The sequence below is a fragment of the Passer montanus genome, unplaced genomic scaffold, assembly GCF_014805655.1.
Source record: "Passer montanus isolate IOZ18808 unplaced genomic scaffold, ASM1480565v1 scaffold44, whole genome shotgun sequence".
NCBI classification, from domain to species: domain Eukaryota; kingdom Metazoa; phylum Chordata; class Aves; order Passeriformes; family Passeridae; genus Passer; species Passer montanus.
In genome coordinates this window covers 5,003,899-5,019,593 of record NW_024369262.1, presented here as the reverse complement: position 1 = coordinate 5,019,593, position 15,695 = coordinate 5,003,899, and the positions used below count along the sequence as shown (strand labels likewise).

The window sequence follows — 15,695 nt, the reverse complement described above, 5'->3', positions numbered from 1 at the left end:
CCTCCCCAAGGGCTCGGGGGTCTCCTCTTGCCGTGGCATCACTGCCGGGGATGGGGGGCCCGACGGGCCGCCCTGGGCACAAGAAAACCCCTTTGGGCCGGTGCAGCCGTCGGGGGGAGCGCTCCCCGGGGCGCGGGGCCGCCGCAGCCCGCTGGAGCCGGGAGGAGGGGAAGGCGGAGGCCCGGCTGCTTGTGAGAATTGTTATTTTTCATCAATCACCCGCAATTTGTGTAAGTGCCCCGGACAGGACACCAGCCGTCCTGCTGGCTGGGGTCACGGAGACAACACAGCGATGGAGAAGAGCAAATTGCATTTGCTCACCAGCTCACAGATCCAAATTACGGCCCTCGCATGGCGCGGGGAAGAGAGCGAAAGGTCCATGTGACATGAGGGAAATATGAAGGACTTTGACAGGTCTTAAACGGCCTGGCGCCAAGGCCTAAGTCTACCGGCTAAAAATAGAAAAGGGATGATGAGTGGAGATGGGCAGAGATGAAAGGGGAAGAGCGAGCGGGGCCGCGATGCGGGGCGGGTGGGGGGCGGCCCGACGGGACGGTTTTCCCGGGCTGGACCGGGACGGATCCCCGGAACGAATCCACTGGACAAATCCACGGGACAAGCCCGGTCTTCATACACCCGACCCGGGGATTGGGGACCGGGCCCGGGGGCGACCGGGACGGCTCCCAGGAGCCGGGCACAGCGGCCCCGAGCGCTGCAGAGCCCCAGGGCAGCTCGGAACATCTTCCCTCGCAGGGGACACCTTCCCTCGCAGGGGACTGCGCGGGGACACTCCTCGGCTGCCCTCGGGACGGGAACCGGCCCGGTGCTCCTCTCTCCCTGCCCGGTGCTCGGTCACCGACGGGCGACGCGCGGGCACGGCCCGTCCGCGGGCGCGGACTCCTGGGTCGTGCCCAGGGCCGCGAGGGGTGGCGGGTGTCCCTGTCCCCGTTGTTACCCGGTCCCCGTGAGCCCCCCATCCCCGCAGCCCCGCCGGCGGCCGTCGCTACGGAAGGTCGGAGACGAGGCTGCTCTGGATGGGTTTTATTCTGCGGGAGTTGCAGCGGGGCGGGGGCGCGGGCGGGTGGCGGCCCGGAGGACAGGCCACCTTTCCCCGCGGGGACACGGCTGCTCCAGGCCCAGAAGGGCCGGGCCCCGCGTCTTCCCGCGGAGCAGAGGGCGAGGTGTCCGGGAGAACCATCCCGGAGTGGGGAGATTCTCCCCGAGGCAATTTTTCCACGTTTTTCTTGTTGGGGGGGGGGAGTGCGTGGAAATTGAAAAAAAAAAAAAAAAATACAAGCAAGCCCCACTTTTGCCAAAGCTGTCGTCAGCACTTTTCCACGGCGGCGAGGAAGCAAAGTCCGAATTGGGTTTAAATTTCAGTCCGTTCAATGGTCAGCGGGACCCCCCCACCCCGGGCGCGGTGCGGGCAGAGGTGAACCTGCCGCGGGACGCGGGGCAGGTGGAGATCGGCCCCGAGACCCCCGGGATGGGGATGGGGCTGCCCCGGGGGCTGGGGTCGCTACCAGGAGGATGAACCGGGGCGGAGGAATAAGAGGAGAAGTCGGGATGGGAAGGGGACACCCGGGGGTCCCCGCATCCCACCCTGCGCGGGGAGCAGCGACACGGGACCGCGAGGGCTCCGAGTGCTGCGGCCGCGCCTCGCTGCGCGCCCGCGGAGCGGCAGGGCCCGGGGGCGGGGGGACAGGCCGGGGGGCAGAGGAACGGGCCGGCCACCACCCCCCCCGTCCCGCCTGGTCGCAGCGCAGGCGGCGGGGGCAGGAGCCTTGGAAGGATGGCAGGGCGCTTTTTGAAGATTTGGGGGTAAATATGAAGTGACAAGAGACGGGTCTTTATTGTGAGGGCTCAGCCGCCTGGCGCCAGGGCCCTCTTCAGCCACCGCGGCCCTCAGTTAATCAGCGCAGATCTCCAAACCGGCCCCTCCGAGGGGACACCCACCGCGCCCGCCGCCCCCCCGGGCCCCGGCGCGGCGGGACCGGCCCTAATCCCTCAGCAAACAGCCCCGGAGTGTCCCCCCTCCTCCTTATCGGCCTCCCCCCGCCCGGGCAAACAGCCCCTCCGGCCTCGACGGCGGGGTCTGCGGACCTGCGCCGCCTCCGCGGGCGCGGAGCTGCGGGCGGAACCCCCCCGCTCCCGCTCGGGGCGGCCGCCGGCAGGGTGGGGGGCGACGGCTGGGAGCGACTCACCCGGCCCCGCCCCCGCGGCTCCGCTCCCCGCTCCGCCGAGGCGGCTCCGCGCTGGCCCCGCACCGGCGGCGCAGCCGGGGCTGACCCGGTATGCGGAAAGGAGCCGGGGGTGGGATTTCGAGCACTTTTCTCTGTCATTGGTTAATATTTTATTCTGTTGACATGTTTTCTTACTGCCGATGCTTCCGACACCTTCTTCTTTTTTTTTTTTTTTCTTCTCCCTTTTTTTTTTTTGCCTTCTTCCCTTCCTCCCTCCCTCCGCGCCCCCCGCCCCCCCGCGCCCGGAGCTTGGCCGGAGCTGTCAAAACCCCGCCTATGCAGATCCACAATTGGTCTGAAACGCGTAAAATCAGCAATCAAGGGGGCTTGGCTCATTAGCGGGCGGATCAGAGCAGGAAGGACATGTGAGATAGTCACAGTTTTACAGAGATCAGGACAAGATCTCACCGCTCCCACTCGGCTCCTTTGGCCATGAGCAGCGGGAGCCGCAGCGCGCAGCGCGGAGCGCGGAGCGGGGCCGGCCCCGCCGGGGCGCAGCCCGGGCCCGCGGGGGTGTGAGGGCAGCGCGGCCGCCCCTGCTCCGCCGCGCCCCGCGCAGCCCCGCGCAGCCCCGAGCCGGCTTTTGTTTCTATTTTAGTGTCGGGAAGGACTTTCCTGGGAGGGCTCGTTCCCTCGCTCGCTCTCCCTCGCTGCAACAACAACAACAAAAAATAAGGACCTACTGTCTCCCCTCCGCAGACCGGGAGTCCCAGGAGCCGGGAACTGCTTCGCTTTTCCTTTTTTTTTCTTCTTATTTTTTCTTTCTTTTTATTTTTAATTTTTAATTTTTTTAATCCCGAATCTAATTCGGCTGATTTTCGCCTCTTTTTTTATGCCTTTTTTTTTTTTTTTTTGGAGACTGTGTGTGTGCTGTTGATTTTCCTTCCTCTCCCAGAGACTCGAGCGAGTTCGCCGGGCAGGAGAGGGGAAAAAAAAACCAAAACCCAACAAACACACACACGCGCGTTTTTGTAAAGGGAATCCCTCTTTTTCTCCTGGATTTGTGGATGCACCGATGAGAGATCCAGCCTTCCCAGGGACTGCCATGGCTTACCACCCCTTCCACGCACCCCGGCCGGCTGACTTCCCCATGTCCGCTTTCCTCGCGGCCGCCCAGCCGTCCTTTTTCCCGGCTCTGGCTCTGCCTCCGGCGGCGTTGGCGAAGCCCATGCCGGACCCGGGGCTGGCCGGGGCGGCCGAGGCCGGGCTGCACGTCTCGGCCCTGGGACACCACCACCAAGCCGCCCATCTGCGCTCGCTCAAAAGCCTGGAACCCGAGGAGGAGGTCGAGGACGACCCCAAAGTAACGCTGGAAGCCAAAGAGCTTTGGGACCAGTTCCACAAGCTGGGCACCGAGATGGTGATCACCAAGTCCGGGAGGTAAGAGCCGGCCCCGCGCAGCGCCCCCGGCCCGCCCCGCACCTGCGCGGCCGCGCAGCGCCCTCGCCCCTCGCTCCATCCCGCTCCCCACCCGTCCCCGGGAGTTAACGCCGGGACTTTCGATCCCTGGAGTTTTTGGGATGTGTTTCCCCGCTGCTCCTCCGAGCTTTCCCGTCACCGCTTCCCCCGCCTCCCATTACTACTTTTCCGAGCGCGATCGCGAATTAAATTCGTGCGCGTTAATTGAGCGCTCGACACCCCCCGCTCCCGTTCTTTGCGCCGCTTCCCGCCGCTTCCTTCCCTCCTGCCAAACTTTCCCCACGTCCGGGGTCGTCCCCGGCCCTGCCCGTGGCCCCGGGCCCGGGGGAGGCAGCCCGAGGTGCTGAGCGAGCGGCTCGGCGAAGGGCAGAGAAATAGAGGAAAACAAGAATACATTTTCTCCCCTTATTTCCCGAAATGGGATTTTTTGAGCTTTTCCCCGCTTTCTGCCACGGTGTGGGCAGCACGGCGGGGATGAGAAGAGGTGGGACCTGAGGAAGGCTGGGAATCCTCAGCGAGCTGAACTAAAAGATGGTGGTTTGGGAGCAGCAGCCGGGGCCGGGCGGTGCCGGGGGCTCGGTGGGACCGGGGCCGTCGGGGGTCGGCGGCGGGCGGGGGCAGCCCTGTACCGCTCTGGGTCTCTCCGCAGGAGGATGTTCCCCCCGTTCAAGGTGCGGGTGAGCGGCCTGGACAAGAAGGCCAAGTACATTTTGCTGATGGATATAGTGGCGGCCGACGACTGCCGGTACAAATTCCACAACTCGCGCTGGATGGTGGCTGGCAAGGCCGACCCGGAGATGCCCAAGCGCATGTACATCCACCCCGACAGCCCGGCCACGGGCGAGCAATGGATGGCCAAACCTGTTGCCTTTCACAAGCTCAAGCTCACCAACAACATCTCGGATAAGCACGGCTTTGTAAGTGCGGCTGCGGGGCAGAGCGGAGCCCCCCGGGCAGGGACCCCGGGCAGGGACCCCGGGAAGGTGCGGGGTTTGCCCGGTGCGGGGTTGGCTCGGTGCAGGGTCTGCCCGTGATCTCCCCGGGTCAAACGCGAGGCTTTAGAGCCTCCCCCAGCCGGGCCGGGCTGAGCGGCCGGGCCCGGCCAGGCCTTGCTGTGGCCCGGCTGCCCCGCAGCCCCCGGTCCCGCCCGGCACCGAGGGGCAGCTCCGGTTCTCCGGGGGAAGAAGGAGGGTTGGGCTGCGGGCAGCTCGGGCTCCCCTTGCCTCCCGCACCCCCGGCCTGTCGTGCTGCGCCTGGCCAGCCCTGGAGGCTCTGCGGGAACGGGAATTTTGGGAGGTGGGTGTGCGGGGAAGCCCCGACGGGGCGGTGGCCGGGCTGGGGACGCCGCTGCCCCCCGGACCGAGCGGAGCCGGGCCCGGCGGCACCTGCGCTGGGCTCCGCAGGCGGGAGAAGGGCTGGAATTGTTGGCACCATCTGCCTCTGAAAACCCCTCTGTTTACATCCCTCCTGATGGTATCTGCATCACCTAAAGGAGGTGAAACAAAACGAAGGAATTAAGCCAAAAAGCTACCAACCAAAACAAACAAAGAAAGGAAAAGGAGAGAGGGAGAGAGAAAAGAAAGACAGGGAGAGAGAAAAGAGCGCTGGCCATGCAGAGAGCCGCAGAAAGCGGGGTCAGAAGGCGAGGGGAGCGCGATCCTGCGGGAATGCACGGAGGGGAAATCCCAGGCAGCTCTCCTTCCTCCGAGCCAGCGTTTAGGGCGATAAAGGGAAAGTTCATCGTGCAGCGCTGCTGATACGGTAATTAGCGGGGAGCCGGGCCCGGCGGAGCGCCGGGGCTGCGGGACCCGCTCGGGCGGGGAGCTCCGAGCAGCTCCGCACCTCCCGGAGAACTTTCTTTCCCCTCTCTTTTTTATTTTTTCCCTTCTGTATTTTTTCCACTCTCTCTCTCTTTTTTCTTCTTCTTCTTCTTCTTTTTTTTTTTTTTTTCCCCCTCTCATTTTTATTTTTTTCTCTTAAGGCAGGAAACAGCGTCTTTGTTAAATAATACATTGCGAGGTTATTTATAGCCAGAAAGGTAAATCGATAGAGAAGGAGTTTAAAAAATACCTTCTTTTTTTTTGTACTGGTGAAAAACTAGTTTGATTCAGCGCTTTTAACGGTTCGCCTCCTTCAATTAAAGATTTCTGGTATCTGTCGTTGTCCAAAATCCGGACTGTTAAATCTGCGAGATGAGGGTTTAGCCAGTGCCCATCTGGTCAGAGAGGGATGATTATTTTTTTAAAGGAATGCAGATTTGCACGCCTGAATGAGACTTTTTGCACCATTTTTATGATAAATCCCATCTAGATTATATCAATATAACAGCAATCCGACAGTTCATCAGCAGGTGATTATTGCTTGGGTTAAAAAAAAGGGGGGGATTTTTTTTATTACCTTCTAAACCGAAATGAAGTGATAATTATTTAGCCATTTGGCTGATGTTATTTGACAATAATTACTCAAGCTTTCGCCGTCCCTCTACGAATTCTGGGCAGTGAATTCTGCATTTCAGTGCGACCACAGCAGGTTGGGGAATTATTTAAAAGCTATCGTGCAGGAAAGCAGGCAGCGAGGGGCAAGGGGTCGGAGCGGCCCCAGGGGCGCGGCTTGGAGCGTTCAGCCGCTTCCAAAAATCCTCAGCCAAATCGCGGGGAATTCGGGTTTTACTAAAAAAAAAAAAACCAACAAACCAAACTCAAAAAATAAAACGAAAGGGTAGAAAACGGCTTGGAGTGTTGGCGAGGCTTTCAGACACCTGGCTGGAAAGGGGAAAAAAAAAAGTCTGTTCCTTCTGCAACGTTGCTCCGAGACATAAATTTGCTATGGCTCGTGGTGAAACGCTCCTTTCAGGTCGCAGGAGCTGCCTGGGGCTGGCACCGGCTCCTGCCGCCCCCGACACTCACCCAGAGCCTTTTAACATTATTTTTTTTGTGGTGGTGAGGGATAGTAATTTATTTTTAAGGACGGAAATATGAAAAGCGGTGAGAAACGTGTCGAAAAGTCGCCTCGCGTTCGCAGGGTTGTAATAAAACTGGGAGATCCTTTTTGCTGCTTTATTGCCGTGCTTAACACCCGCAAAGATGCTGTTCTGCCTGCGTTCCCTGACCTCCCTCTTTGGGGACAGATCCTGCAATGGCATCAACAAAAAAAAAAAAAAAAAGAAATCTTCTGGCATTGCTTCCTCTCGGTGAATTTGAGTGGTGTATTTTTTGGGGGATGTTTTTGGGAGAAAAGGGTGTTTTTTCGGGAGGGAGCTGGACGCGTGGGGCTGACGGCAGCCGCGGGCTGTGCTCTCTCGCCCATCCCAGACCATCCTGAACTCCATGCACAAGTACCAGCCCAGGTTCCACATCGTCCGGGCCAACGACATCCTCAAGCTGCCCTACAGCACCTTCCGCACCTACGTGTTCCCCGAGACCGACTTCATCGCCGTCACTGCCTACCAGAACGACAAGGTATGGCCGGGCAGCCCCTGGCCCTGTTCCTCCCCCTGTCCTGTCCCCATCCCCGTCCTGTCCCTGTCCCTCTCCCTGTCGTCACCCCTGTCCCATCCCTTACCCTGTATCAGGGTATTTTTCTGTGTGTGCGTGTTGGCGAGGATATTTGGGGGCAAAACCCAGCAACAGTAGAAAGGTTAAACCTCAAGCCCTCAGAGTAGGATGCACCCTCATACTGCTTGTATTATTATCGCTACTTTTAGTGTTATGTTATTATTATTTTTATTATTACTACTAATAATTCCCCCATGGAGTTTGTTGTGCCTTTCTGGGCTGTGGGGTCTTTGCTGCAGGCCCAGGCGGTGAAGAGCAGCACCAGGCCTGGGCAGCCTCACCAAGAAGGTGCCCAGGGCTCTGGAGGAGCCAAAAAACAGAGGCAGATAAGCTAATTTTAGTTGCTTTCGTGATTTAGCAAGTGTCACCCTGCGAGCAGGCAGAGCCAGGAGCGCTCGATGGGGAGCAGAGCCCCTGCCGTCCCCTTCCAAGGGTTCTGCGTGTGTTTTAACCCAAAAGCTGACCCCCACCTCCACCCCTGGCTGCTGATGCTAATTGACAGCTCTGTCTGAGGGTCCTGGTGGGCTTGTTTCCCTCGTAAAGTTTATGGCGAAGAGTCACAATCGATTAAAGAGCACTTTGTCTGCGCGGCCGCCGCCGGCCGTGGGCCCCGTCGGGCGGGGGATGCTCGGGCCGGGGGATGCTCGGGCCGGGGGTCGCGGCGGGGCCGGCCAGCCGGGTCTTTTCCCGATCCCCTCTCGGGGCCGTGGTTCAGGGCCATGCATTATTGAGCGCCCTGATGTCGCAGCAGCCCGTGGCAGGGAGGGATAAGAATAGCTTTTAACCAGCGCCGCGCAGCTCAGTCGCCATCTTCCCTCCGGGGGGCCGTGAAAAATAACTTCCTATCATTAAGACGCTATTAATAATTCAAGCCCAAACCTCAGCATCATTTTTAATAAAGCGTGCGGTGTGTTAACGCGGGTTCCGCCGCGCACCCTGCGCTCCCCGACGGCGGCGGGGAGAGGGGGCGGCCGGGGCTCCTTCACACCGCCCCCTCTCTCCTTCTCCCCCCGGCAGATCACGCAGCTGAAAATCGATAACAACCCCTTCGCCAAAGGCTTCCGGGACACGGGGAATGGCCGGAGGGAGAAGAGGTAAGGGGCGCGCCCGTCCCCCCGGCCCCGCGCCCGCGGGGGCTCGGCCGGTGCCCGACGCTGCCTCTGTCCCGCAGGAAGCAGCTGTCCCTGCCGTCCCTGCGGATGTACGAGGAGCCCTGCAAGCCCGACCGCGACGGCGGCGAGTCGGACGCCTCGTCGTGCGAGCCCTCGGCCGTGCGCGATGCGCTGCACTCGCCCGTGGGCGCCCTCCCCAGCCCCCTGCGCCTCAAGGGCAGCGGCAGAGGTGAGGCAGCAGTCGCCGTCGGTCCCCAAATGTCCCCAAACGCTCTGATTTCATGCGGGCAGCGAGGGAAAATATTGGGGGAAATAAAGATGGGGATGCGCCCAGGGGAGACGAGGGTTCAAAAGGATAAAAATAGAGGAAAGGCAAAATGCATTCAGGAGTTGCAATGTTTGGGGGTTTTTTCTTTATGTATTTTCTTTTGAATGTATATTTGATGCTCTATCCACCTGATGTCTTGTATTTAAATTATACAAGAAGAAATGGCAAAGCAGCCTGTGTGCTCGCCATGTTAGCCCGGCGTGCCCTGCCTTCCATGGGAATCTCACACTCCCCTAAAAAAGACAGAAAAAAAGAGAAAAGAAAAATAATTCATACGTTTGAAAGAGGAAAAAAATGTTGTAACTTCAGGGCTTCAGGCTGGTAAATGGAAATAAACCAGCATCTCCCACGCTGCTGGGTTCGATGCTGGGTTTTGTCTCGCCGCACTATCAATCTGCTCTTTAAACTTTCCACCAACTCGATTCCCTGCAAACCTTCATCAAAACTGCAACCCCCCGCCCCGAGCTGCAGGGAGGGTTTATTACACCCCTCTCCACTTTCAAAGGCTTCCCCGAATATTTGCCCCAGCCTGCAGAGCTTCACCTCACCCGCACCAAAAGGCTTTTCTCGTTTAGTGGAGCCTTTCAGGCAGGGCTCAGCTCCCCTCGCCCTCGCCAGCCCCTCGCCTCGCATCCCCCTGCCTCCTCTGAGAACTCAATGGGGTTTTTTAAATTAAAGTCCTTTTTAGAGAAGTCCGTACCATGCTCCCAGCCTTAAAACTGCCTCTTTAACCTGTCTCAACCTGCACGTTTGGAATAAATCCACGGTGCACTGGCAATCAGCTCCATGTAATTAAATATACGCAGGACCATTTCCTCCTGCGCTGCCCACTGCCCGCTCTCCTCGTCCCCGCTCCGCTCCCGCTTGGGCTTCGCAGCTGAGGAGAGAGATGTCACAGATTCTGGTTCTCCATCGAACATGCTTTTCCTGTCTGCCACATCCACAGGGCTTGCTGCCGTTGACCCCCATTCCCCAGAGTGACCATGGCACGAGGACCCATTTCTGCCCCCAAAACCGAGTCTCTCCCATTAATAACGATCTCACTGCCCAACCTCCCCCTGACACCGGGGCTCTTGTGAGTGACCCCTTCCTCGCCTCCCCTGGGCGCTTCTGCTCTGACCCTGTGCCCTTCCTTGCAGAGGAGAAGCCAGGGGCTGACAGCGACACGGAGGTGGAGAAGGTGCCGGAGGAGCGGCCGGTGGCAGCAGCCAGCCCCAGCGCGGAGGACGCGACGCCCCGCGGCAGCCCCCGGTGCCCGGAGGAGCGGGGCAAGGAGAGGCACAGCCCGGAGAAAGGCAAGGACGGAGCGTCCCCCCGGGAGGCTCCTGGCGAGGGCCTGTTCGGCACACGGGGCCTGGAGAAGGACAAGGTGGAAGGAAGGAGGAAAGAGACGGAGCCGGGCAAGAAGGACACGGAGGGCGGCGGGCTGGGCAAGGAGGCCTTCGCCCCGCTGATGGTGCACACGGACAGCCCCCCGCACCTGAGCACCGGGCACCTGCAGAGCCTGGCGCTCTCCGGCCTCCATGGGCAGCAGTTCTTCAGCCCGCTGGGCGCTGGGCAGCCCCTCTTCATCCACCCAGGACAGTTTGCCATGGCCCCCGGCGCCTTCTCTGCCATGGGCATGGGACACTTGCTGGCCTCGGTGACCGGCGGGGGCAGCCTGGAGAACGGAGCCCTCTCGTCCGCCCCGGGAGCAGCAGGGACGGCCACCCCCTTCCCTTTCCACCTCTCCCAGCACATGTTGGCCTCTCAGGTAAGCCCTGTGTCCCCATCCCTACCCCTGCTGTCCAGTGGGGCGCTGGAATCTCCTCTTCATGTCCTCCCTAAAAGCTCCCTGAGGGATGATGCAGGTCAGGCCTGGCCAGTGTCACCCCCAGTGTGGGGACATCCAGGGTGGCCCCATTGCAGGGAAGGAGCTGCTGGTCCCCTCTGCAGCCCACAGGGACAAGGGGTGACACACCCCTGAGTTGTTACCAGATTTGGCACAGGCAGAGCACGGAGGACATTTTGAAGGCGTCTTTGGGGTTGATTTGAGAAGGAATCTCAGTTTTTGTGCAGCTGTTGTGGCTCCTCCATAGTCAAGGGCAGAGTCAGGAGCTGTGGCCCTGCCTGACCTGGCTGTCCCCATCCAGCAGCTCCCTGTCTTCCTGTCAGCTCTGAAGTGCTCCCACAGTGCCTGCGCTGGTGCTGCCTTTCCCATCTGCTCTGATGGAATACATAAAGATGTCTTTGAACTCCCCTAATTTATCCACCCTGCTTAACAATGTGTTTTAATGCGGTTACGGGGCTGTGATGCTGCACAGGCAGCGTGCGGGGAGGGGATGGGGCAGATCTCAGGGGTTTGTGCTCAGTGTGCCCAGCCTGGCTCGGGATGGGCTGGAAGGGGCTGTTCCCCCTCCCTCAGCCACACATATACCCCACGCTCTTTTCAGGGTGACACCGAGCTGTTCCATCTTTGCCGTTTTTTGGGAACCCATCCGTGGCGGGGCACACAGGAGCGCGGAGGCAGCAGAGCATGCTGACAATCTGACATCTCTCTCTCTCTCCCCCCAGGGAATCCCGATGCCCACCTTCGGCGGACTCTTCCCCTACCCCTACACCTACATGGCAGCGGCCGCCGCGGCCGCCTCGGCCATGCCGGCCAGCAGCGCTGCCGCCGCGGGGCCGCTGTCCCGCAACCCCTTCCTGGGCAGCAGCCGGCCCCGCCTGCGCTTCAGCCCCTACCAGCTGCCCGTCACCATCCCGCCCAGCACCAACCTGCTGACCACCGGCCTGCCCGCCAGCCTCAACCCCGGCTCCGAGGGCTCCAAGGCCGGCAGCAGCCGCGAGTCCAGCCCCCTGCCCGAGGTGCACAAGGGGGGCGGCCAGCGCCCCGCCGCCTCCCCCAAGGGCTCGCTCAAGGAGTCCCTCAATGAACTGCAGAACATCCAGAGACTGGTGAGCGGGCTGGAGAGCCAGCGGGAGCTGTCGCCCGGCAGGGAGTCCCCGAAGTGAGCGGCGGGGCGGCGGGGCGGACAAGCACTGGTATTTTGTACAGCACAGTAGAAATATTTATTGCCGGGAGCAGACAGGGAGCGGGGTGCTGCAGCGGAGGGATGGACCCTGCCGGCCGTGAGGATCCACCGGAGCCAGGAGGGGCAGCTGGAGCGCAGGGCTTGCCCACTCCCCCTCGGCTGTGGGGCTGGGAGCGGCTCCCCCCGCTCCAGCGAGACCCCCAGGACCCCCCAGCCCCCCGCTCCGGGCAGGGTGAGGAGCTGGTGCCGAGACTCCTGATGGACGGGGCGGCCCCTGCTCCGGTGGGGAGCGAGAGGGGCCAAACCCTCATCTGTGAGAGGGGAGGGGGAAGGAAAAAATAATTTAAAAATTTAAAAAAAAAAAAAAGAGAGATAAGAAAAAGGAAGATGGAAAGCAAACCGCCTCGGCAGCCACCGCCGAGCAGGGCGGGCACGGCGGGGGGAGCCTCGTGGGTACCTGGGCAGATATTTATGAAATAAATGGTAATTTGTGTAAATAAGCTATAAGGATCCCAGAATATGCAAATTGGTATTAATTTATTCAGAGTTGTACATTGGTGTGTACATAATATTTAGAGTTTAACTCCTCGCATTTAAGTTTTTTTCGTTTTTTTGTTTTTTTCATTTTACATGAACATATATATTGTAAATGAAAACTATTTAGCTCTTTGTGATTGAAGGAGATATCGGTTTCTCTGTGTTTTAAAATATTGTTTATCCCGCCTGTTCTCTAGGACAATCATGTGCCACTGATAAAACAATTTTTGGAGTCATTAAAACTAAGATTTCAATCCTTTAACGGACTTTTGCAAGGAAAAAAATAAACTAACGAATCCAAAACGTAACTAAAACATTGTTACAGTGCGGGGTATAGAGAATGCAGGAATAAACCTCAGGTTTTTATTTTTCACTCCAGAACAAAAAAAAAAAGTATAATAAATTTAAATATCACAGGACTGTGCTCTATATTTGTTTTAAAATAAAAAGATACATGATTTGCAACGTGCTGGTTACTCGGGTATCTGTCTGTTCAGTTTTGATGAATTCTCACATCTTTCAATAATAAAAAAAACCCTCTACTCGGAGAAGTCCTGCCGCCTCCCGCCTGTTTCATTCCCGCGGCCGCTCCGCCCCGTCGGGGCCGGGCTCCTCCGCAGGTGCGCAGCGCGGGGAGCCGCCCCTTCCGCGCTGCGCGGAGCCTCCGCGGCTGGCGGGGGAAGCCCGAAACGCCCCGGGCCTCGCAGGGCACGACCCGCCGGCTCTGCCCGTCGGGGGTCGCGGCCCCCCGGGATTCACCGCGGGGCAGGTGCGCGGGGGCGGAGGGGAAGCGGCACCGGGACCCTGCGCGGGTTCCCGGGGCAAAGCAGAGCCGGCAAAGCTCCGGGACCGGCGGGGAGCGCTGCTGGCACCGGGACCGAGCGGGGCAGAGCGGCACCGGCGGCCCGGCGGAAGGGATAACGGGGAGGGATAACGGGGAGGGATAACGGGGAGGGGGTGACGGGGAGGGGGTGACGGGGAAGGGATGGCCGGGCACGCCGGTGCCGTCCGGGATGGTGACGGAGCGACCCGGGCGTGCCGCTACCGCCGGGGATGGGGCCGCCGTGGGCTTTAAATGCCCCCGTTTGCCCCCGCGCCCGGAGCCGGGATTCCTGCTTTGCTCAGCCAGTCCCGGTCCCCGGCGGGATCGCGGTCCCGGTGGAAGGAGCAGCGATCCCTCATTTCCGGGCCATTCCCGGTGGAAGGAGCAGCGATCCCTCCTTTCCCCGGCCGGTCCCAGTGGGAGCAGCGATCCCTCCTTTCCCGGCCATTCCCGGTGGAAGGAGCAGCGATCCCTCCTTTCCCGGCCATTCCCGGGGGAAGGAGCAGCGATCCCTCCTTTCCCGGCCGGTCCCATTCCCGGGCAGCGATCCCTCCTTTCCCGGCCATTCCCGGGGGAAGGAGCAGCGATCCCTCCTTTCCCGGCCGGTCCCATTCCCGGGCGGGCGCAGGGCGCCCTCTGCTGGCGCCGCCGCGCAGCCCCGACGGGGCGGGCCCGGCTCCTCCTCGGCCTCCCCCGCGGGCACGGAAGGGGCTCTGAACCCCCCAGAGTCCGAGGAGAGGTGTGGGGTGGGTTCCTGGGCGGGGGAGAGGAGATGTTGCCTCTGTGGTTATTTCTGCTCGCAGGGGACCAACGGGGTGGGGATGCCTTCCTCAGGAAGTGTGGTGATTAAACTGAGGTTTGCAGGATTATTTCTGAATAAACAGGGCTCAGGATGAGCAGCAATTTAATGGGCTCTGTGTTCAGTGAGGGGGCACAAGCTGTGCCAGTGTAGGGGCTCCTCTGGCCATTTTCCCCCTAATCCATCCAGGCTGGATTTTGGCTCAGGTGGTTGGGAGAATCACAATGGGGAGATGGTGACAGTGCTGCAGAACATGCTGGGGCAGCCTCACGATGGGTTCCTGCCATCCTGGCAGCTCAGGACAGCCCTGTCACCCATCCTGGACTGGGGACCAAGCAGGACAATCCCAACCTGCCCACAAAGCCCCTCTTCACTGGGGAGGGGAAAAGTGTTCTGTGGGTCCATGAGTGACCCCGAGGAGCAGTGCCCAAAGGCAGGGAGCAGGGCCTGCCCCCCAGCCAGGCTGTTTCAGCAGGAGCCAAGCTGCTCCACGCCTGCCCTGGCCTTCCCCAGGCTCTGAGAAGCCCCATTCAAGCAGCTCGATGAGCAGCTACCGATTAGTCACGCACTGTGCTGGGATTGCTTTTCCTCAGCTGTGGAAAGGCGCTGGAGGCCCCGCGGGGGCACACCCGGCTCGGCCCCCCCATGGCTCTGCTGCTCTGCCCCTTGGCCGTGCCACTGCGGCCACTGCTGAGTCACAAAAATAAAGTTCTGGGTGTTCTGGTGCTGCCTGGAGCTGGTGTTTTACCACCTGAACGCTGGTGCTGTGTCACCAGAGCAGCGAGGTCCTCACCCACCAAAATCTCCACTAGGTGAGTGGTGAGTTCTGGATTTCTTCAGCCGAATGCACGAGGTGCTTGGCCAGGCACTAAAAATAGCAGAGCTGCCCTGAGGGCTTCGTGGGGCTGCTGGACAAAGCCCGGCTGCCTTGGCCGAGCTGCCGAGCGGCACAATAGCGCTGCTGGAAGGGCTCCATGGGCGGGTGTTTGTAAACAGGAACGCGAGCTCATGCCAGAGCATCCCGCAGCCCTGCAGAGGGGGACACGGATCGTGTCCCTGGGCAGCCCAGGGGGGCTCTGCAGGACCCCTCGCCCCTCAGCTGGGCCCTGTGTTCGTGTCGTACCACAGGGCCACTGTGAATTTTGGGTCATGGACGTGGGGCAGAATAGCAGAACCAAAGAATGGTTGGGAGGAATCTTAAAACCTGTCATGTTCCAAGCCCCTGCTGTGGGTAGCGACACTTTCTACCAGTCCAGGTTGTTCCAAGCCCCATCTAACCTGGCCTTGAACACTCCCGGGGATGGAACAGCCACAGCTTCTCTGGGCAAGCTGTGCCAGGGCCTCGCCACCCTCACAGGGGAGGATTTCCCACCAACATTTAATCCAAATCTCACCTCCTTTAGTTTAAAATCATCTCCCTTGCCCTGTCTGTGTAAAAAGTCGCTCTCCATTTTTTATAAGCTCCCCTGAAATACTGAAAGCTGCAGGAGGGGCGAGGGTCTGAGAACGCTGCCGTGGAGCTGGGCACGCCGCGGTGCCAGCACCCTGCCCCCCACCAGGAGCTGCTCCAGCCCAGGGCCTGCCACACACAGCATCAAATCCCTCACTGGAATTTTCAACGAGCATCTGCCGCTCCCGACCGTGCGAGCGCGGGGTGCGGCCGTCGGGGAAGGACGGACGGACAGACGGACGGAACGGGCGCGGGTGGGCGGTGGGGCGGCAGCTCCTTCTGTCGGGCTGGCGCCGCGCTGCCTCCGCACCCGGGACAAAGCGGAGCGGGCCGAGCTCCCAATTAGGGCCCCGCTCCCAATTAGGGCCCCGCTCCCCGCGGAGCGCAGGGGGCGCGGCCGCGGGCACGGCCCCGGA

The 15,695-nt window shown here is 60.6% G+C and overlaps 1 protein-coding gene across 1 annotated transcript; it reads left to right on the top strand.

Annotated features, from left to right (window-relative positions):
* The first annotated feature begins 2,601 nt into the window (after positions 1-2,601).
* TBX2 (T-box transcription factor 2) lies at positions 2,602-12,755 on the top strand. The gene is made up of 7 exons (XM_039720915.1): positions 2,602-3,623; positions 4,312-4,579; positions 6,974-7,120; positions 8,234-8,310; positions 8,388-8,557; positions 9,796-10,409; positions 11,210-12,755. The coding sequence occupies exons 1-7, from the start codon at positions 3,259-3,261 to the stop codon at positions 11,648-11,650; spliced, it is 2,082 nt and encodes a 693-aa protein (XP_039576849.1). The 5' UTR covers positions 2,602-3,258; the 3' UTR covers positions 11,651-12,755.
* Positions 12,756-15,695: the final 2,940 nt, after the last annotated feature.